Raw genomic sequence first — 23,086 nt, 5'->3', positions numbered from 1 at the left:
ATTGGAGGGACACATATCGTCCAAGGTTTGAAGACAACAGGGTTGTGGTTAGCCGGCAGCAGGTGTAGACAGTGGAGGAGAATGAGGACTCGGATGAGGGGCCGGGACCATCAGGGAGTGAATTGCTTGCCTTCAGGGATTGTGGGGGCTGGCAGCAGTGACGAGGAGGTTCCCGAGGAGCCTGTGCGAAGTGTGCGTGAGCGCACGATGATTTGAGGAAGAGAACAGCTGGAGCAGCACAGGCAACTCGGGAGTAAGGATACAATGTAATGGCCCCTCCTTCCAGGGAATATAAGCCTGGTTTCAAAAGGTTTTTGCCTTTGCAGAAAGAAAAAACGCTCTAAGGACCCAGCATTGTGTGTAGAGACTCCAGGTTATCTGAAGAATTCTGTTAAGGCTTTTCTGGTAGAACTAATTGGCTGCCAGCCATCTTTTATCTACAAAGAAGTTTATTTGTAGATTAAAGCTGTGAAGGTTTGAGTTGCTGCATGTGTTTGATATTTTCTTGTTTGGTAACAGGGTTGGGTCAGAACAAATAATGTCCAATTAGACAGGACAAGGCTGCTTCTGCAACTTGTTTCTCCCTTGAGACTGAGGAGTTGAGGCCATTTGTTTTAATACAGAGTTCTTTATCATGGATAGGCACTGATGGAGACTTGAACCTAAATCTCTCCAATCAACATCTAACACCAGAGGTGGGCTGCTGCCGGTTCGGACCGGTTCACCCGTACCAGTAGTTCCAACCACTGGCTGGGCTCTCCCTCCCTTGGTGCTATCCCATCCTATATATTTCACTCTCTGGCTCGCTCGCCCCGCCCACGCAGCCCAGCTGATTTCCATGCCTCACCCGCTCTACTCACCACAGCTGCCCGAGAAGGTGGGCTGGAAGCCGCGCGCATGAAATCGCCATATGTTTGAAGCCACACGCAAGCACAGAAGGCACGCTCACATTTTTGGTTCTGCACTAGGCAACTGGTTGTTAAATTATGTGAAGCCCACCTCTGTCCAACACCTAGTAGATATTCTTACGCAGATACACAGTGGTAACACAGAATAACCCACATATGAATACTCCACATTGTTGGTGTGAGAGAAAAAAAGAATATTTTGTGGATATCTTGGTTTGGGACATTCATACAAAACGGGAAGCTATGATCTGCTGTAAGTTAAGACGATTCAGTTCTCTTCCTTGTACTTGCAAAGGAAGTGGGGAAGGTGACGAACAATCATGCGTTGGGATTATGTCTGAACTGAGATGAAGCAGGTGGCGCGTACATACGGGATGACACATGCATTAAAAGCAAGCGAGCTGCACGCTTCGTTTGGCTTACCTCATCCGAGCCAGATCCAAAGATCAGCAGGTCAAAAGGTATTGCAGCCACCATGTCAATTAGGAACCAGCCTTTGAAGTAGTGAATTGCTATTCTCGCCGGGTCACTTACCACTTCTTCATTCTGGTTGACATATGTCGTTCGGAAGTTTATGAGAATGTCAATGATAAACATAATATCCACAATTAAGTCTACCATGTTCAAGGGGTTGCAGGAATAGCCGCAGACCCGCCTCTTCTGTTCTTCGCTGTCATTGAGAAGGAAGGCTGCCGAGTAAGGGGTGAAGATGGCGGTGTAGATCACAAGCAGCAAGATGAGCCAATCCCAGACTGCTTTGAAAGGGCTGTAGTGCAATATCGTAAACTTGTTGATGCGGGGCGTTTGGAGCTTATATTCTGGCAGGACGTCGGCTCCCAAAGACAGGACCTTGGGAAGTCAAAAAAAAAAAAAAGAACAACCGCCATCCGGTGAGTCACGTAGAAATGGAACAGGAAATTAGAGAGCAAGAGGATAAACAATTCTATAAAATTTGGGACCTTTTCTATCAATGGTTGGATGATAAAATACAATAATAGAATATTTAGAATGTTAGATAATAAGGAATATCTTTGTTTTTTTCTTTTTCTTTTGTTATTTGACATCATATCTATAAAGTGTTTTTTAGGATAAATTTGGTATGATTATATGATTTGTTATAGGATAAACTACTTAAATTATAGTTATCTCATAAAGTATGAATGAATAAAATCATAGTCAAATGATTTTTTAATAGTGATATGAGGATATATAAGTTTGGATTGATAATACGAGTTATTATGTAATATAACTGTAATTGAGACTACGAAATGAATGCACAAAACTGATGAACCAACCGACACACTGCTTGTATATATGCATGGAAGAGAGCTGATGTTTTTATGTTTTGTTTGTTTTGTTTGTTTTTTAAAAAAACCAATAAAATTGTTTTCAAAAAAAAGAAGAAGAAATGGAACAGGCAAACTATCAAAGAAATGCACCTATTTCTGAACAAGGCTTCCCGAAAAGGCAGCGCAAGATAATTGTGTGGAAATTAGAACGGGCAAGGTGACTTTTAAAGTATTACAGGTAATCCTCGGCTTACAACAGTTCATTTAGTGACCACTCAAAGTTTAATGGCACTGAAAAATGTGACCATTTTTCACCGTGACGACCTTTGTAGCATCCCCGTGATCACGTGATCAAAACTGAGATGCTTGGCAATGGTCTCACATTTATGACGGATTTAGTGTCCCGGTGTCCTGTGATCCCATTTTGCGACCTTCTGACATCAGCCAAGTCAATGGGGCAGCCAGATTCGCTTAACAAACAGGCTACTAATTTATCAACTGCAATGATTCACTTAACAATGGTGGCAAGAAAGGTCATAAAATGGAGCAAAACTCACTTAACAAATGATTCACTTAACAACAGAAACGTTGGGCTCAATAGGGATCGTAAGTCGAGGACTACCTGTATTACATTATTTATTACTAGTATCTATATGAGAGAGAGACACATCCCTAAAATTCCTGAGGCTAGAGAGTAAATGAGAATTACTAGGAAAGGACAAAAAGATACGATTTAACACTCTGTATAACTTGCCTGCTGTCTAAAAATCAACAACCACTTATTCTGTTCCTCAGAAGCATTTCTGAAGTGATAGATGGATAATGAACCTAGGCCAGAGATGGCTCCTGGAAACAGCCAAAAGCTAGTTTGCACTCAAAAAGGATCTTCTCATGTCAGCTTTCCTAGTGCTAACTCCTAATTCCCTTGGGAAACAAATACATTCCCCTTGATTACATATTCCAATTGTCATCCTTTTTTGCTGAAATATTAAGCAACAGCTTCTTTGTCTGTGCATGTGTGGGTCCCGTTGCTTACCTGCAAAGCAGCTGTACAAATGGAGACGATTGTTATGCATATAGAATTCTTTATTGGCCAAGTGTGATTGGACACACAAGGAATTTGTCTTCGGTGCATAAGCTCTCAGCGTACATTAAAAAAAATACATTCATCAAGAATCAGGAGATACAACACTTAGTGATAGTCATGGGGTACTAAATAATAAGCAATCGAAATCATACTAGGAAACTAAATAAAACAACATAAATTGGAAAGATACAAGCCATACGTACTCATAAGTAGAAGGAGGTGGATAATAGGAAGGATGAGAAGAATAATAGTAATACAGTCTTAGTAAATAGTTTGACAGTGTTGTGGGAATTAGTTGTTTAGCAGAGGAATGGCATGCGAGGAAAAACTGTGTGTAGTTGTTCTGGACAGGTGTTTGACGGCATGATTGTGGATATCTGGGGTGAAACAAGCTAGTGCTGTTTATTGGGAACAGGACCAATCAGTAGAATCCCACTTCCTATTCACAGTTGATTCAATGCTTGGTCTACACGTAGCACTAATCATATTTGGTTGTGGCATACTGAGTAATCAGAATGGCTTGATTCATAAACTATACGCTATGCCATGATGAACGGTTACTTTCACACTTTATACCATGATGTAAACTGCATGCTCCTTGTCATTATATGTAAGCCAGGCCAAAATGTGGTGCATTTTATACATAGATAAGCCAGACCAGCACCAAGACATTTTAATATCGGAGGAGAGGACAAGACAGTGTTCCTCTTCAGGGTTAAACCTTTCAGATGCCTCCTTCCTCCAGACTACCCTGTCATGTTAGCCATCAGTTAAAATGTGAGGGGAAGCAGACCGGTTTAGATGCCAGGGCTCAGGCACACAAGCTGGGAGGAACAAGAAGCCCATGGCCATCACATCATGAGTATTATTATGAGCTCCCAGAGCCACAAGAGTCTGCATGAACATTAGAGAATTAAGCTTGCACTCTGTATCTCTAGTGCCATCTAGTGGTCACTCTCAGTACATTCTGTTTGCGAGGCTGGCCTGTTTTCCACCTGTTGTTCAGCCTTCACTCATCCTGCCACTTCCTAACGCCTAGGTTCATCTTTGGATCCTCACCAGAATTACAATAAATCATGACCAGCACTGTTTTTTCAAGATGGAAGAACCAGCTGGGATCTCTGTGCCTGTAGGGTCAAAAGTGGCCACCCCTCCTGCCTCAACTATATTTAGGCCACTGTCCTTTCCTCGTTTCATATACAGAATAGCAATAGCGCTTAGACTTATATACCACTTTATAGTGCTTTATAGCCCCCTCTAAGCAGTTACAGAGTCAGCCTATTGCCCCCCAACAATCTGGGTCTTCATTTTACCCACCTTGGAAGGATGGAAGGCTAAGTCAACCTTGAGCCTGGTGAGATTCGAACTACCAAATTGCAGGCATCTGGCTGCAGCAGAGGTAGCTTGCAGTACTGCACCCTAACCACTGCACCACAGAGGCTCTAAGAAGCAGACGATAGGAACTCAGAATCATTGAGCTAGATGGGGTCCTTTAGAACAGGGGTCTGCAACCTTGGCAACTTTAAGACTTGTGGACTTCAACTCCCAGAATTCCTCACCCAGCAAAGAATTCTGGGAGTTGAAATCCACAAGTCTTAAAGTTGCCAAGGTTGCAGACCCCTGCTTTAGAATACCAAACCTAATTCTCTGATCACTGAAGGAACTGGAATCAAAAGAATCAGTCCTAACAGGCCAGAAAGAATCTATTTTGGGGGAGGTCCGTTACTTTGAACGGTTGCTAAGCAACCAGTCGCAAGTCAAGGACAACCTGTGTTTTATGAAAATATCACAAATAAAAGCCTCATGTTTGAGTGTTTTCAAAAAACTCATTTTCTTTCACTTATCTTTCAATAATAGCATCTTGGATAATTGCTTTTTCATATATACACCGTGTTTCTCACAACATAAGGCCCGGCCTTATATTTTTTTTGACCCCTGAAAAAATGGCTAGGCCATCTTTTCGGGAGTGACTTAATTTCCTCCCCCACCTAGAGCGGCCTATACGCACTCCTCTCACCACGAGGCCGCTTCTTTCGGCCGACAAAAGCTCCCCGAAGGCAGAGTCCCCAGCTGCTTTGGGGCGTGGCGTGGCTGCCCATGTTCCCTCACCTTTAGGCAGTCTCTTTCGGGCGATGGAAGCTCCCCAAATGCAGTCACCAGCCACTTCGATCAGCCGATAGAAGCGACCTCGGGGTGAGCGCACACACATACACTCCTCTCGCCCCAAGGCTGCTTCTACTGGCCGATCGGCTGGTGACTGCACTTGGGGAGCTTCCATTGCCTGAAAGAGACTGCCTATAGGTGAGGGGACATGGGCAGCCATGCCACGCCCTGAAGCGGCTGGGGATTCTGCCTTCGAGGAGCTTCTATCGGCTATCGGGGTATTCTAGCCTAGGCTACCTGCAGGGACTCCTAAAGGCAAGTTTTTTCCCCATCCCCCTGCCCTTCCCCCCCATTTCTCTTCACCTCGTGTAGTTATAACGAACGATGTGAGAAATGGTAGGGAAATGCATGGTTTAAATAGGCCTAAATTTGGGGGGCAGGGCTTAATTTCACCTCATGCCTAGAAATCATGCTGGGCCTTCCTATTGGTGGAGGCCGTATTGTTGGAGAAACACGGTATATATTTTAAAAAACACCCTCTGTATTTAAGTAACACCCCCCCCCCCAATTATTCATTTTATGGTCCATTTGTTGGGAAATTATAATCAGGGTACCTAAATACTATGAATAAATTTTATTAAAAGCAGATTGACAAAGGTTTTTTCAAAAAAATTAAACAAGCATAGAAGAAACAGAAAAAAGATCATAAAAGGGTCAAAGAGAAAAAAAGAATAGTAAAATAGCAAGAAAAAGAAAGGTAACTAAAGAAGCGAGTTCCGATCTTTGCAGCAGTTTCAAACATAATTGGATCTCCATCCTCCCATATATTGTAGCTACCTTCTTCCCATAAATAAACCTTTAAAATCAATAAATCCCGAAATCAGCAATTCAATTTTCTCTATTTTCAGCAAAAAAGGTCTATAAAGGGAGTCAGTGTACCTAAATGCTAGAAAGCTACATGCATTGAGAGTAGCACAGGGTAGCTTCCCATTATAGGAAAACTGGAGAAAATGCACCAGTGAAAACAAAGGTAGACCAATACATTCATACCACATGCACTCATTTGAAAAGTTTAATTAAAAGCAATACAATTTGTGATAGTAGGTTAGATTGCATAGACCTTCCCACTTTGACACTGTTTCACAAGGCTCTAAAGACCTGGTTTTACTAACAGACCTGAGCTCCAGAATGGGATGGAGCTCATCAAGTGGCCTATTTGCTTGATTGTCGTCACTAGGGAGTGGAGGTGGAGTTATTGTTTTTATAATTTTCTTTTTTCTCTCTCTTAATGACCCTGTAATTCCTTGCATTGGGGTGGAGTTGGGGCAACTAAATGGAGCTGAGCGTTTACTGGCCGAATGCCCTTCCTGATGCCAATGCGGAGTTCACAGCAGACAATAATTCCGAGAAATATCTGCCGCTACCTAGGAATGAACTCATGGCCTCCTGATTGTTAGGCAGGAGCTCTAGGGCCACCGCGCTGCTCGTTTTTATTGTTTGTATAATGGGTTTTTATTTTTGTAAGATGCCTAGGGTCACTGAGAGTGTGGCCATGTAAATTTACTCAAATCAATAAATAATAGGACAGTGATCGGGTGAGCTCTGTACCTGCCCAATTTGCTGTAGCTTCGAGATCCTTACATAACATTTTCTCCCGTCTGGTGTCACAGAGACCAAGCGCTTGAAAGAAGGGCTTTGGATGAGTGTGGGTTAAGTCCAAATAAAGAAACTCTTTTTTAAAAAAACTTTGAAGCACTCACATCCGTGAAAAGGACAAACTTTGCTGCAGTAATTTTGTGTTTTGTTATGGAATAACGCGCAATTAGGCTATTCTGATAATAGTATCAGTGGTGGGTTTCAAAGTGGTTTACCACTGGTTGGGTGGGCGTGGCTTGGTGGGCACACTTTGTGCACGCGCAGAGACTTTCCTACCCACCTCCTGCAATCCTGCACTCTCCCTGTGTCTCCCACAGCTGAAGCCCAGTTGGGTGGCTGGGTCCAACAGCAGCTCGTCAGAGAGAACCAGTTTGGTCTCAGCTGATCTTCAGTGCTACCGGTACGCCAGACCCAGGACGAACTGGTAGAATAGCACCCAACTTTGCTTGATAACCCATAAGAGATCTTTCTTTAGGTCGAAAGTAGGAAGAAGGCTTCTGATAGTGGTAGGCTGATATTGGTCAACTAAGAGCTGCAGCAAGTAGGGTGATGATGCAAAATGGAAGGACTTTTCCATGGATAGATCAGGCTTTTTCTCTCTCTTTTTCCCCTCTTGATTTTCTTAGGGGTCTTTTTTCTTTCTTTCATTTTATACACTATGTTAAACCTGTTTTATTGTTTACAGTCTTCTTCTAAATATTTTTAGTCTCTTCAAAATCGACTAGTTTTCAGCTGCTCTGATCATAGTTGGCTTCTTGCAGAAAGGTCCTGAAGGATTTCAGCTTCAGAATGGGTTTTCTAGAATTGGAAAGGGGAAAAAATGCCACCCTAATTACTTTAAAAAAAAAAAAGATATTCTTTAAGCTGAAAAGCAGGTTGATCTTCTGCTGTCGTTTTTGTTAAAGGTGAAGACTCCTTTGAATTGAACTCAACTCCTGGTGATTTTCATTTCTTGGCCACAATACAGACTTTTTTCAACTGCCGCCTCTTGAAATGTTTTTGTGATTTTTCAATCTAGCCTGATTCATTTTTAGTCCCCATCCAAGCAGTAACCAAGTGCAACGCTGGTTGGCTTTTAAGTCCAGGTACGGCTACTTGCTGCTGCCTCATGCTGAGGTTCACCATTTTCATTAGTGCCTGTTTTCTTTCAATCAGCTGATTGTCTTACACAAATCAAGAGAAGCCATAATTATTTTCTACTTTGCCTCCACCAAAATCATCCAGACTTCTCAGCCAGGCTAATTTGTTTACCCCGTCAAAAGAACATGATTAATAGCTGCACTTGCCTTATCTCCTGCAGGAAGGCCTGATGTGCAAATTTAGTTGCTAAATGTATAACAAATCCAGGTGCACAAGTGAAAATTAAGCTAACAGTTACCTCCACCCTCCCCAGTGATAGAGGGAGGGGAGAACTTTAAGATTATATTAACTTTCAGAACAACAATAAAGAAAATAATTTCAATCTTTATTGTACTTCATTTGAACTCCAGCATTTTCCCAGGACAAAACACATTTGAATTTATATACAGAGGGTGTGAATGCAGCTAAGAAAGATTGGGGGATGGCTACTACCAAAATACAGCTTAGCTGCATTCACACGGAAAATCACAAGGCAAATCTGTTGTAAATTAAGTTCCAGTTCCAAAACAAAAGAGTTCCACCTATGCCGAAAATATCACGAGATCCATTACAGGAACACTGACCATATTTAAGATAATGAATTTCTTATAGACTCAGCTAATGAATTTGCTGACAAAACTTATAGATATGTAAACATGCAAGCTGAAAAAAAAACCCAACACTCACATACCTAGGCCTCTTTTGTTAACTCTTAAAAATAATGACATTCTAATGAATTAAACCAAAAGGGATGACTAGAACACTACTAATTTAGAGTCCCATGAGACAGTTTCAATCCCACCAAATCTAAGTACATTTCACATCTGTAATAACAGGTAGAAATACAGAGTGGGGACTTGGATTAAATTAGATATGGTTATTAAATTAATCATGGTTAACCTGCCTCAAAATGATTTCAATGCAATTACAGCATGAACACTTAATCTGGATCCAACCAATATTGGATGTGATTTCCATAATCCTTCATTCAGCTTCCAAAAGCACTGCTTACATAAATTACGGCAGAATATAACCACAGTTTCCAATCAAAGCAGTTCATATATTTTATTTCTCCATCTAACTCCAAATCAAGGTTGTGATATTTCAAACAGCAAAATGCATTCGTTTGTATGCATTAAGTGAACAGTCTTTAGCTACTTCAGAGAAGATACATCCAAAGATGATACATTCTGATCAATCTAACTAAGCGCACACATCCTTTTTTCCATCTCCCTTGCCACATGGGACAATGAATAATACTGTCAGGCGCAAAGAATCAGGACCATTCATAAAGTTGAAACACAGATGATTTATTAATCAACTATCTAGCCAACTAACAGCACTAAATTGGCACTAGATAAGGGTCAATTGAATTTGCAGGGGGTTGGACTTGGATCTCTTGTGGCAATGCAAGGACTCTAAACTGATGACATGTTTAGCTCTGCTCCACTTTAGCTACCCTCTCCACTCCAGCGCTGCTTGCTCTTCTCCTACAAATACCTACTTTTATCATCTGGGACTCTGGGAATGTTCCTTCAGTTCAGAATATAGCAGTGGTGGGATTCAAAAAAATTTACTACCAGTTCTGTGGCCGTGGCTTGGTGGGCATGGAATGGCTTGATGGGCATGGCAGGGTAAGGATACTGTAAAATCTCCATTGGCCACCCTACTCCAGGGGGGAGGTTACCACCGGTTCTCTGAATTACTGAAAATTTCTGCTACGGTTCTGCAGAACTGGTCAGAACCTGCTGAATACCACCTCTGGAGTATAACAATTCTAAGATGTTGTCTTGGAGAGTGTAATCATTGCTTCAGTTTACTTTCTTTTTTCTTTTTGCTAGTTTGCTAATTACTGTATGCCTAAGCACTACCAGAAGAGGCCTGCTCTTGATTCTAATTATGTTATGAATTCCTGTTCTACGGGACATTTGTGGAATGTATTAAAAGCATTATTTAAAAAGTTCATTCAAATTTAGGACTGAGTTCCAGTATTATTAGAGATAATTGTACTATTATAATTTCTGGCATCTCAAACACCCTTTATATGAATCTTATTATCTCAATATAAAAAACAAGTTCAAAGAAATCTCATATTAGCATTTTTGGAAGAGACTAAACAGCATGTCAATAGCACTATACTCGTTACATGAAATTCCTTTGGGTCAAGAAAGAGTAGGACATAGAGTCATATTCCAGAATTTATTGCATTCTCAGTAGTGGACTTAATTAGTTAGTACGATCTTTTTTTTGGGTGGGGGGGGGAATGAGGTTGGGGAGCAATGGCAAAGCTGTAGGAGAAAAAACTCTCATTATCGATCAGGTAATGTTCTCAGCTTCCCAATTAAACTGCTATTTTCTAGAGAAATTGCATTTAAGGTTTTTCTCTGTAATTGCACAGGGCTCAGCTTTCAAATTGGAGCACTGGGTAATGATTAAAAGCCAAAGAGACGAGCAGCATGCAGCATGTTCTCCCAACATGCTTTGCTTGGACTAGGGAGGCTTTTATTTAATTAGCTGGTTTGTTGAACTTCCACAACTATCAAATAAATAAATAAATAAAAAGACTCAAGGTGGACTTGGAGGAAAACTCCGTGAAAACACCAGATTGCAAAATGGCACTACAGGAGAGGGAAATGAGTAAAATTCTGATTTCAGCCATCCCTCAGCATGATCAGGGCCCACTTGAAAGCCAAGCTTTCGAAAGCAGAATAGGGATAGGACTTCTGAGAGCTATGATGGATGTGCTTATCACTTAAACTCTTCTTTCGCTGACTCCTCACGGTGCCTACGCACGCAGTCATTTTCAACAGCTACGCTGCTGGAATTAGCACAGAGAATGAAACGGGAGGATTAGGACAGACGGATTATACTCCTGGCAGTTAAGTTTGGGCAACCCCTTAGAAATATAGCATAGTCCCCTGGGAATCCTATGGCCCACATGGAGAATCACTGTTGTACAACATCATTTACACACAGGCAGACCAGAGGTGGTATTCAGCCAGTTCTGACAGGTTCTGGAGAACCGGTAGCAGAAATTTTGAGTAGTTTGGAGAACCAGCAAATACCACCTCTGAATGGCCCCACCCCCATCTATTCTCTGCCTCCCGAGTCCCAGCTGATCAGCTGGGTCTTCTTTTGTTGCCCTGCACAGGAGAACAGAGCAGGAAAGCAGGTTAGTGGGGTGGGGGAGGGGAGGGGATTTTGCAGTATCCTTCCCCTGCCACGCCCACCAAACTATGTCTACCAAGCCACGCCCACAGAACCGATAGTAAAAAAATTTGAATACCACCACTATGACTCAGCATGTTCCTTTTTGGAACACACAAAAATAGTTATTATTTTGTTTTCACTTCTAAATCTTTTTCATTGGCAACCAAAAAGCAACTGGACATTGCTGGGGTTTACTAACTTCTTCCTTCCCATTTAAGGAATATCCCTTAAGACAGGGGTGTTAAACTCAAGGCCCGTGGTCTGGATCTGGCCCATGGGGTGCTTAGATCTGGCCTGTGGGGCCAGCCTGGAAATAGCAAAGGACTGGCTTGGGGTGCCTCTGCTAGCCAAAATGGGGTGTGGGGGGCGCGCGCATGCCTCCATGCCCCATTTTGGCTGGCAGAGTGCTGCAGGAGGCATCCATTCCATCTATTATCCCCCCTCCTGGCCAGTTGTCCCCCAGGGAGGACAATTACAATTCTGATTCGGCCCTCAAAGAAATCCAGTTTGACACCACTTAAGAGATATTAAGGTAACTAAATCACCTGCAGTAGCCTGAGTCAACTAAAGGTAAGGTAAACCATGCAACCATAGGCTGAGCTGCACCTGTGGTTGGACATACAGCAATTCAAATAATCCATTCAACCATTCATCACCAACACGGCTCCATTATTAAGTTCTTTCCTTAGGGAGTTACAAGCATGCTGGGCTTTCTTTGGGCCTGGAAAGAGTTGCAGGTAGTCTTCGACTTACAACCACAACCGAGCCTGAAATCTATGTTGCTAAGTGAAACATTTGTGAAGTGAGTTTTGCCCCCATTTTACGACTTTCCTTGCCACAGTTGCTAAGCGAATCACTGCAGTGGATAACTTAGGAACCCGGTTGTTCAGTGAATCTGACTTCCCCGTGGACTTTGCTTGTCAGAAGGTCGCAAAAGGGGATCACGTGACCTTGGGAAACAGCCACGGTCATAAATATGAAACAGTTGCCAAGCACCTGAATTTTGATTACGTGACGCAAAGGTCATTACTCTGAAAAATGGTCATTAAGTCACATTTTGCAGTGCCATTGTAACTTTGAATGGTCGTTAAATGAACTGTTGTAAGTCAAGGACTACCTGTACTTAACATATCCATTCTCCACATGGAAGGACCCTCATACTGGTTCTGAAGCTGTGCTGTTGTTGCAAGACTGAGTTCCAGGGGATGACAGAAGAGCTGGGATGTCTAATAGCAGGTGGCAGTACATGGACACGGTGGCTCAGTGGGTAAGACGCTGAGCTTGTCGATCAGAAAGGTCGGCAGTTTGAATCCCTAGTGCTGAATAATGGAGTGAGCTCCCATTACTTGTGCCAGCTTCTGCCAACCTAGCAGTTCGAAAGCATGTAAAAATGCAAGTAGAAAAATAGGGACCACTTTGGTGGGAAGGGAACTGCGTTCCATGCGCCTTCATTGTTTAGTCATGAGGTATAAAGTTTCATTTTATGTTTTTAAATTTTGAAAATGTAAAAAACTAAATAAAATTTACTAAATTTAGAAAAAAAAGAAAGAGACGGGCGGATTTCTATTTTAATTATCATTCCAATAAACTTCTTTTGATCGCATATTCCTGTGTGCTCAGAGGAGCAGAGGGAGTCATTCACTCCTACCTTGTGAAGTAAGATTCAACTCTTATTCTAGGTTTCATGTGGGAGTAAATTGTGCTGTGATGTGGCTTGTACAATTTTGCTTTGGTGGTATTAGTTTCGTGTTTCAGTTAAATAAATAAATAATAATTTCTATTGAAATTGACGTTCCGTGTGCCTTCGGCATTTAATCATGCTGGCCACATGACCACAGAGACGTCTTTGGACATCGCTGGTCTTCAGCTTTGTAACGGAGATGAACACCGCCCCCTAGAGTGAGGAATGACTAGGAGGTATGTGTGAGAGGAACCGTTACCTTTAGTACATGATTGAAATTCTACGGTACACCACAGAAATACTTGCTTATCTTTAGAGCCAAGCTTCCGTCCCCAAAGTAGGAGAAATTCTGGTATACTTAGAAGCAAGTAGCCATAAAAAAAAATTATATTTACACATGCCCACTGAGGTACAAAATGCATGAGTGCCTCATGAGGAGGCAAGTATGCACGTTTGTTTCAAAACCAACAAATATTATACAGCAGAGATCTCCAATCATTCCCGATTGGCGGAGACGGTGGTGAGGTGTGGGAAGGAGAAGGGATGGTTGTTCATTGTGCCATTTTTACAAATGCAGCTTTGCACTTGCGCACACACGCTTCCATGGCCTGGTTCCAAACGGGCTGCGGCCCAGCCCCGGGTCATGAACCGGAATTGGGGACCCCTGTTATATAGGACTCCAAATGCATTGAAGAGATGCAGTCATCAATTTGATTGCACATAGATTCTTATTTTTTTTTAAAAAAAAAAAAAGCAGAAGCCTGTGTTACTTATTCCTTACAGATGTTCAGCAAAACAACATCTATTTGGGAAATGAGAGCAATATCTCAGCATAGAATGTTATACATTATATAAACCTCAGAAAAGGTTTACACTCAGGAACTTCATCCAGGTTTGCGCAGAGAGGCCCTACAGTGCATAAGGGAGGAGGCAGAACCTGCCGTTGCAATGCCCTATTTCTTGCACATTCACTTTATGCAGACTGAATAATGCAGAGATTTTGTGTGGGCATATTTTAATTTTTCATACAGTATTCCCTTTATTAGCCATTGATAGACTTTAATAAAACCTCAAAAAGCAAAATGTATTTTATTGTTCATAAATTTCCTTGATCTTCCGATGTGTTTTTTCTCTCTCCACAATTTTACTTTAGATAATTATCTCCTTCGTGCTAATTCCAATGGTAGCTGAGGTTTTACTCTCCATTGTGAGTCTATTGTTCCAGACTAGTTCAGAATAAAAAAGCTCTATTTCTCCATTTAACAAACTGTCTTCCTACCGACTTATATCCACTGTTTAACGCAGTGCTCTAAACATGAAAATTGTCATGTTTTTGTCCAAAGATGTGGGTGTAAAACATCACATAACAATTTACTCTTTCTAAATAAGTGGTTCAATCTAGGGATTTGATTTGATTTTTTTTAAACACTGGCCATGTTTGCAAATATGGAGAAGGCTGCAATTTTGTATGTTCATCTTTTAGTAGGCTCTTGACGGGGAATCTTCTGCATAAACATGCAGAAAAACTCTTAAATTCTATGAGAAGGAATCCTTCCTGAATTAGCTGCATTTAATCTTGGTTAAGCAAAGGCAGGATTGCTGCCTTAAAAGATATTACCAGCTGCTCATTTGGAATTTCATTATCTCTAATATGCAGGTGGACCTTGACTTACAACCATTTGTGACTGCTTGAAGTTACAACGGCACCGAACAAAGTGACTTACAACCAGGCCTTCCAATGATGTCCCTTGCACCATCCCCACAGTTATGTGGTCCAAATTTGGGTGCTTGGCAACTGACATGTATTTCTAATGGTTGCAACATCCTGGGATCATATGATCGCAATTTGTGACCTTTCCAGCTAGATTACAACACGCGAAGTCAATGGGGGAAGCCATATTCAGTGGACAAATGGGTGGTTCACTTAACAACTGCAGTGATTCACTGAACAACAGTAGCAAAAAAAATGGTTGTAAAATGAGGTGCCACTCACTTTATAATTACCTTGTTTAGCAATGGAAATTCTGATCCAATTGTGGCCATAGGTCAAGCATCTATCTCTTATATCTGGCGAAGCTGTAATGTATCTTTGCAATACCTCCTAGAATTCATAGCAATATTGCTAGCTGCAGCATTTATATGCAGCGTGAAATATCCAGTGATTTGGATTAAAAGATTGGTACTGGACCACTGGAGTTGTTCTTGGGCTGATCTAAAACCACTTTACTGTTGGTGGGTAAATGCTATTCAAGCAATGACTTTAAGGAAGTGTTGTTCTCAATCAGGGCCGTCAAACGCCTGACCTGAGGGCTGGATGCGTCACATGCTAGCCATGCCCACACCCGGTTAAGTGAAGGGGGGGAAGTCCCAATAAATCATGTGACACCGCTGTGATGCTGTGAATTTGATACCCCTGTTCTAGATAGTATCACAAATTATAATCTGTATTCTAGAGGCTTCCACAGCGAACGCTGATGGTCCAAAATGATGGCACATGAGATGATGACACCATATATAAATGCCACATTTGCGTACCTGCACTAAACTACATTTTTCTTAGAATTTGCCTAATGATGCCACCAAGCATGTCCTCATTTTGGCTCTGTCATGGTTTGCTGTGGATACTAGTACTGCGATCGATCCCTGGAAGTTTTTCCTGACTGTCTTGGATTCTCCAACTTCTGTTTTCTATGACATGGTTAATTTAATTCAATTATTAACTATTATCTTGACGTATCTTTCATGCTTGAAGCAGGTGTTGGCAATGAACAAACTTTCACAATGTTTATGTCTCTTCCATATTGCATTTGCCAAATCCAATCCTGTAGTTTTAGGTTCATCCATTTCTCCAAACATTGCATTGCAATTCCCTTATTAAGTACTGAGTATTGTGTCCCTTCGAGATACTGCATTTTGCTATGGAATTTCTGTCTTCCATTCCTGCATGTACAGAGGGACATACAACTGTGTAACACTGATGTTTACTGGACATTCACTAATTCCAGTAACTATATTACTTGTTGGACTGTAGCCAAACACACATTCCAAAGCACTTTGAGTATCACCACTTTTATATTTCCTCTGCAGTCTAACAGAATTATTAATTATCTGATTTATAGTGACTCATTCCACTAAGTTCACTCATTCATAAAACATGCATTACAATGCACTTCATTTCTGTTTTGTTTACATCCTGTCTTTCCTTCAAGACGTCAATGTAGATTTCCTTCCTCTGTTTTCCTGTAATAAACATGATGTGAGGTAAATTGTTCCAAGAGAGTATATTGCCCTAACAATCATCGGAGCTTTTACCAATGAGGGTGTATCTGAACCAGAGGTGGTATTCAGTAGGTTCTGACCAGTTCTGGAGAACTGGTACTAGAAATTTGGAGTAGTTCGGAAAACCAGCAAATACCACCTCTGACTGGAGATTTTACAGTATCTGAATCCCACCACTGATCTGAACCTAGGTCTCCCTTCATCAGTTCTGAGAGTTTCAACTTTTCCTTGGTTTGTGCTTGCCACTTCCATGTTCAACTGCATATATCCTTGTCAAGTGAGGAACCCTTCTTCTAATACTGGCAGCAACAATGACCAGACTTCATTATATCTTTGTTTTGAACCTCTGGATCTACTCATAAAATTTTGACATCCTCCCTCCCCAATAATTAGAGAAGCACTTTCCAACCTAGGGTCTCATTACATGGCATTGTAATGCATTAAATTGCACTGCTCTGAAACTCACATGAACTATCTGTCAGCTTGGAAGTCATGTTTCGTTGAGGCTTCTGCGCTGCCACATTTAGTGCCTGGGAATTTGGGAGTGGGGCTTCAAGGAGCATTGGAAGATTAGCCACAACAACATTCCTTTCTCATAAAGTCAAGGACATATTACCCTGCACCTGGAGGGGAGTGACTGGGGATAGTCTCGGGTTGGAAGAAAGTAATGATTGGACCATGTAATGGACTATTGGGTGCAGGGGTTGGATTTTAGGTTTTCTTTAGGCTAGGGAAAACCCGGAACACTCAGATTTGGGTTTTCCCCAGATTTGCCAATATGACATCTCTCATAAAATGGATCCTTGGAAAGATGATGTTCTTGGAGTCTTTTTCTTTGGAGGTTGATACTTGGAACGCTGACACTATTCTGCTTGGTCAAAGAACAATTGTGATTTGTTATCACTTTCATATTTTACTGATTTTCTTTTTTATCTGAACTGGCTTCCCTCATGACTACAGAGACCATTACATTCTGGATTTTCCCTGATTTCAACTCTTCCATTTTGACCTTCCCAGCAAGAATGACTCACCAGGAACTCTAGCTGCACATTAGTTTTTCTCTCATAACTATTGGGCCCTCCTGCCACCTCAGTCTGGTAACTTTCTGCTAGATGGATAATTAATCTAGCTCTGTTTCAAGTGACAGTTAAATATAAAAGCTTCCTCCTTATCCAATTATCCGATCAATTTTTCATTAGTTTATTAATTTTATTCATACTAATTTGCTGTTCAATTCACACAATTTCAGATACTTTACAAGATTAAAAATGGGGGGGAAATCAATTATTTAATCATGCAAAGTATTTAAAAACCTGCACTCTGGTATAATGCTGTATATTGGTAATGCACTTAGTATAACTTTAGTACACTTTTGAATAATTATGTGTAGTTAGAAGCAAAACAATTGCGTGAACTACTGCTTTGAAATTATGAGAACTGTAATCTCAATATAATATACTAAAGTCCTCCTAAGATGAAAAGGTCATAAAAACCAGGCACGACTCACTTAATTGCATTGCTTAGCAATTTAAGTTACAGTTCCAATTGTAGTTGTAAGTTTAGGACTGCCTGAATATAGTTTGTGAAGTTCAGCAAGGCCTGGGGTACCTTGATCCCTGTTCTGAAAATATACACAGCAAAAATTGTCCCAATGGTAACTTATGATGTAGAAATGAAGGGCCTTACGAAAACCTATTTCACCTGAACCAGTTTGGAACCTGTTTTTTAAAGAGGTATACTGGTAAAAACTGGTAAAAACACATCAGCTCCTGTAGTCAGAGCAGAAACAGGTATCCATTCCAGACATAGCCAAAGCAATCATGAAGGTTTTCCCTTACCAGCACAGGACCCATTCAATAGACCCAGGTAGACTATCTAAAAAATGTTTACATGAAAATAGCTGTCAATGAGTTTGATGCAGTTCTTAAGAAGGGCCTGCTCTCGATCAAGATCTGTGTTATTGTATTCCACGGCCAAATATGGGAATTTCCATCACTTGACCTATAGCAATAGCACTTAGACTTATATACTGCTTCACAGTGCTTTACAGCCCTCTCTTAGTGGCTTACAGAGTCAGCATATTGCCCCCAACCATCTGGGTCCTCATTTTACACACAATGGAAGGATGGAAGGCTGAGTAAACCTTGAGTCTGTCAGGATTGAACTGCTGGCAGTCGGCAAAATTAGCCTGCAAGACTGCCTTCTAACTATTGCGCCACCACACTTATCTCATATCATGAGAGGATGTGCAGTTCCCCAGCCATAAAAGATTTTGCTCATGTTTTGTTTGTTAACTCTGTGCCCTCTTAGGCTTACAGGTATTTGACATCCCAACATGAAAGAATAGCTCACTGTAATTGCCTTATTTCATCCTTGACTTTAATATATACACTGTAGGAGACTTCCGGTTGGGCACTGTGTCGGTGCGGAGCTGAGGAGGGATCGCCGCTCTGAAAGATTCTGATTTTTGCTAGTTGGTGGCTTTTTGGAGCGTGCCGGACCCCAGAGGGGTAGGCAAAAGAAAGGGGAAGACACGAAGGTCTTGAGGAGGTGCCGTGATCCCAGAGACTGGAAGAAGAACCCCCTGAAAACCAACGGCAGAAGAGGGAGATTGTGACAACCATGATGATCGGAACCAGAGACGCAGCAGCCCAGCCGATTAAAAGAAACAAAAAGAGGGAAACAGCAGGCTAAGCACTGGAAAGGTGTATTTAAAGAAGATCTTCAGAATATTGGTGTATACTGAAAAGGAAGTTCCGAATTGAGTGGTGTGGTGAAGCGGCAGAGTTTTTGACAGGAGCGCTGACTGAAACAACAGCAGAGATTTATGCTGACTAATGGAATTGTGAAACCTGAGGAGACGAAGGGTGAGATAACAACATTTGCTTTGCGAGTGGAGGAGTGAACTATAGAACCTTATTGTCCGTTTATTTGAGAAGTGGGGAAAGAAAGAAAAATAAGTGAAAGCGATTAAGTGGTATAGGAAAACGAAAGGACAATTAAGAGTGTAAAACTTGGGAACAAACTTTTGGTGCATTAAAAGATCGGAAGAAAGGACTGAGGAAAAGAAACTTTAATTTGATAAATATTAATAGACAATCCTGACAACAAAATAAGAAAGATTTATTTAAGGTTCATAAGTGAAACGGTGACTGTGTGGGAATAAAAGAACAAAAGAGCAACAAGAAAATACACAAACGGAGAAAGTGACTGTGCAACTTGGAACAAGGACATTTTGAATTAAGGGCTGTTGTAAGACAATTAACAAAAAAAATCTCTGGATCTGATTTAATAGATATTGGTAAGATACAAACCTATTGGTAGAAAACTAATTTGATATAGGTAAATATACTAGAAATTTGTATACAGAATATTGCTTAATGCTGATTGAACTTTTTGGATTAATTGAATAATTGTTGGAAAGTGATTCTATAAACATATGAATTAGATGGTCAAAGAATAATTATATAGTATTATTATTTTCATCTTATTGTTCTACTGATAAATTATATCAATCAATTCTTGTTTAAAAGTACTATATAGGAAATCGAAGGGGAAAAAAAAAGAAATTAGACTTACTTACTTCGATTAAATATATATCCTTAAGGAAATAGATAAATCCATATATTTAAATATATTAATGAGCTGGATGCTTTAACTATTTACATTAATTACGTGATTATATAGATTTGGTGTTTTCTGGTTAAACATACTGGTATCTACTTACTTGTATTTATAGTGGATTAACTAAATATATATTGGATTAATATTTAACTCTCTAAACCTTAGAATATTTGACCAGTTAAGAAATAGAAATAAGATCTGTCTGGGACTATCTATAATATTTATTTAAAATATATGTATAAATACATATACTGTATTTAAAGGAGAAGACAATATAATTCTACTAGGATAGTTGATGGTGGATTGAAGAGAGCTTTTACAAATAGTTAAAATGGCAACAATAACTACAAATGTAAAATCAGGGAAGAAACCTACATTCGTGACATCTTCACCTCTGGGACAGAGATCGATTGACACAATGCTACTGGTGGAAAAGACAAATCCCGCCCAAAGTTTGCAAGCAGTACAGTCAACATGTGCTATGATGCAGGAAATGATGGTAAAAACCCATGAACTGATAGTGAGGAATCACGAAGACATGAAATTAGAAATGAGAATGGAAATAGGAGGAGTGAAGAACGAGATACAAAATTTGGACAGCAAAATTGGAAAGATGCAAGAGACAATGACAAAAAATGAACAAAAATTAAACACAGTAGAGGCAAGAACTGAGGAGGTGGAAAAGAGATTAGAGGAATCGGAACAAAATTGGAAAGTTTTATATTGTGAACTTCGGGATTCTGTGGTGCATACAGAATTAGAAAAAGCATCATTTGAGATTCCAGAACGTTGTTGAAGATAAAAATGAAGATCTACGTGAAATAATGGCGAACTTGATAGCAACAGCCCTACAGAAAGACAAACAGGAAATTGACAATGACATCGATGAGGTTTACAGAATATACACACATTACACCCGAAGACACAGACTACCCCGAGAAGTCCACTTCCGATTCACGAGAAAGACGATACGAGACATGCTATATGGCAAGACCAGAGATGAGCCACTGATATATAAAGATCATGAAGTGGTAACGTTGAAGCAAATACCCAGGAGACTTAGGGAGCAAAGAAGGAGCTACCAGTTTTTGTCATTTCAGTTAATTAAGAATGGTATATTGTTCAGAAGGCTCACCCCAGAAGGGCTCCTAGTAGCATGGCAGAATAAAAAATATAAAATTGATACAATAGAGAAAGCACAACAATTTCGCGAATAATATCTGGGACCTGAGGAAGAACGTGAAAGTGGAGAAGAAGTTACAGTATATGCCCTGAATGAAAATCAAAAAGAATTTTACAATAAACTCCATTATAAGATCGTAGAAAATGAATATACAAATGTATGTACTGTAGGAGATTTAAATGCTGTTTCAGACAAGGACAAAGACTATAAAAGTTCCCAAAAAAATAAAAATAAAAGGAGACTATTCCCATCTTCTTTTAGTAACATAGTGAGGGAATTAAACTTGAAGGATGTGTGGAGAGAACTATATCCAACCAAAAAGCAATATACTTTCTTTTCCAATCCCCATCACTCTTGGTCTAGAATAGATCAGATTTGGATGGACCCAGGCTTAATGGAAAACATTGAAAATATAGAGATTTTGCCAAATGTATGGGCTGATCATAACCCTATTCAAATTAAGTGGAAAGGAAATAGAATGATTGGAAGATGGACATTTTAATAATAGTATATTAAAAGATAATGAATATATTGAAATGGTGAGAAAAGAATTGAAAATATTTTTTGAAATGAACAAGAGAGAGCATACATCCCTTCAAAATCTCTGGGATACACCAAAAGCCTTACGTGAGAGGTTTAACTACTGGCTATAGTATTAAAAAGAATAAAGAAAAAAGACAACAACAAAATGTGTGGAGAGAAAAAATTAAAGATTTAGAAGTAAGTAGACAAATTGATCCAAATAACCAAAACACTAGTAAAGATATAGATTTGGTAAAACATAAGATAAATTTAAGTATGCAGGAAGACCTGGCCCGAAAAGTTAAATTAGTAAAACAAAATTATTTTTAAAATGCAAATAAGCCAGGGAGATGGTTAGCCCATAAAATAAAAAAAGAACGATTATAGCTCTCAAAGACCAAGAAGGGAATGTATGTACTCAGGCTAAGGAAAAGAAAGATACTGCCAAGGGCTTTTTAACAAATCTATACAATCGAGAAGAAGTACCAGAAGAACTTATTAACCAATGTTTGAAGGAAAAAAAATTACCAGAAATTATGGATGAAGAGAAATGTATTTTAAATAATAAAATATCCACAGAAGAAATTAGAAAGGCAATTGGAGCCCAAAAACTAAATAAAACCCCGGGCCCGGATGGAATTCCATCTGAATTCTATAAGGAGTTTCAAGAGTTATTGGAGGAATTAATGACAGACCTATATAATGAAGCCTTGGATAGTGCTAATATACCAAAGTCATGGACCGAAGCATACATAACCCTTATTCACAAAGAGCAATCAGACCCACAAAAAATTCAGAATTATAGGCCAATATCACTTTAAACGTAGATTACAAGATTTTGGCCACAATATTGGCGGAAAGACTAAAGAAAATATTAAGTAGGATTATTCATATTGACCAGAATGGGTTTCTGCCATATAGACAAATGAAGACAAATACAAGAATAATTATGGATGTTTTAGAATTCTATGAAGGACACACAACTAAAACAATGGCACTGATGTTTTTAGACACTCAGAAGGCATTTAACAATTTGAATTGGAATTTTCTTATTAAACAACTGATAGGCATGAAATTTGGCGAAATATTTTTAGGATTCGTTAAAACAATATATAATACCCAAACCGCAAAAATATTAATAAATGGGGAAAACACAGATAATATAAGAATAAATAAGAGTGTAAGACAAGGATGTCCCTTGGCTCCCCTACTTTATATATTAGCAGAAGAGACACTACTGCAGTGGTTCCCAACCTTTTTTTCGCCCCGCACCCCTAAAGAAATTTCACTCGAACCTCGCACCCCTTGAAATAAATAATAAACAAAAATGCCAACATATAGCCAATATCCTATGATTTACCTCGACTTTTCTTGCACCCCCTGGAATATCATCTTGCACCCCCAGGGGGTACGAGAACCCCAGGT

At 40.1% G+C, this 23,086-nt stretch overlaps 1 protein-coding gene across 9 annotated transcripts in view; it reads right to left on the bottom strand.

Moving 5' to 3' along the window:
* Positions 1 to 23,086, bottom strand: part of KCNH7 (potassium voltage-gated channel subfamily H member 7) — a 344,881-nt gene that overhangs the window by 83,889 nt on the left and 237,906 nt on the right. For 6 of the 9 annotated variants that reach the window (XM_087920062.1, XM_087920061.1, XM_087920063.1 and 3 more), the window contains one exon: positions 1,332 to 1,757. The exons of 1 other annotated variant lie outside the window; for it this stretch is intronic. In XM_087920062.1, the coding sequence (XP_087776188.1) occupies positions 1,332 to 1,757 (426 nt within the window). The remainder of the gene's footprint in view (positions 1 to 1,331; positions 1,758 to 23,086) is intronic. 2 more of the 9 variants (XM_087920066.1, XM_087920067.1) reach the window with 1 other exon arrangement.

This window comes from Pseudonaja textilis, chromosome 1 (assembly GCF_049901715.1).
Source record: "Pseudonaja textilis isolate UNSWEBS1 chromosome 1, rPseTex1.2, whole genome shotgun sequence".
Taxonomy (NCBI): domain Eukaryota; kingdom Metazoa; phylum Chordata; class Lepidosauria; order Squamata; family Elapidae; genus Pseudonaja; species Pseudonaja textilis.
The sequence above is the reverse complement of the archived record's forward strand: the minus strand, read 5'-3'. Positions and strand labels throughout refer to the sequence as shown.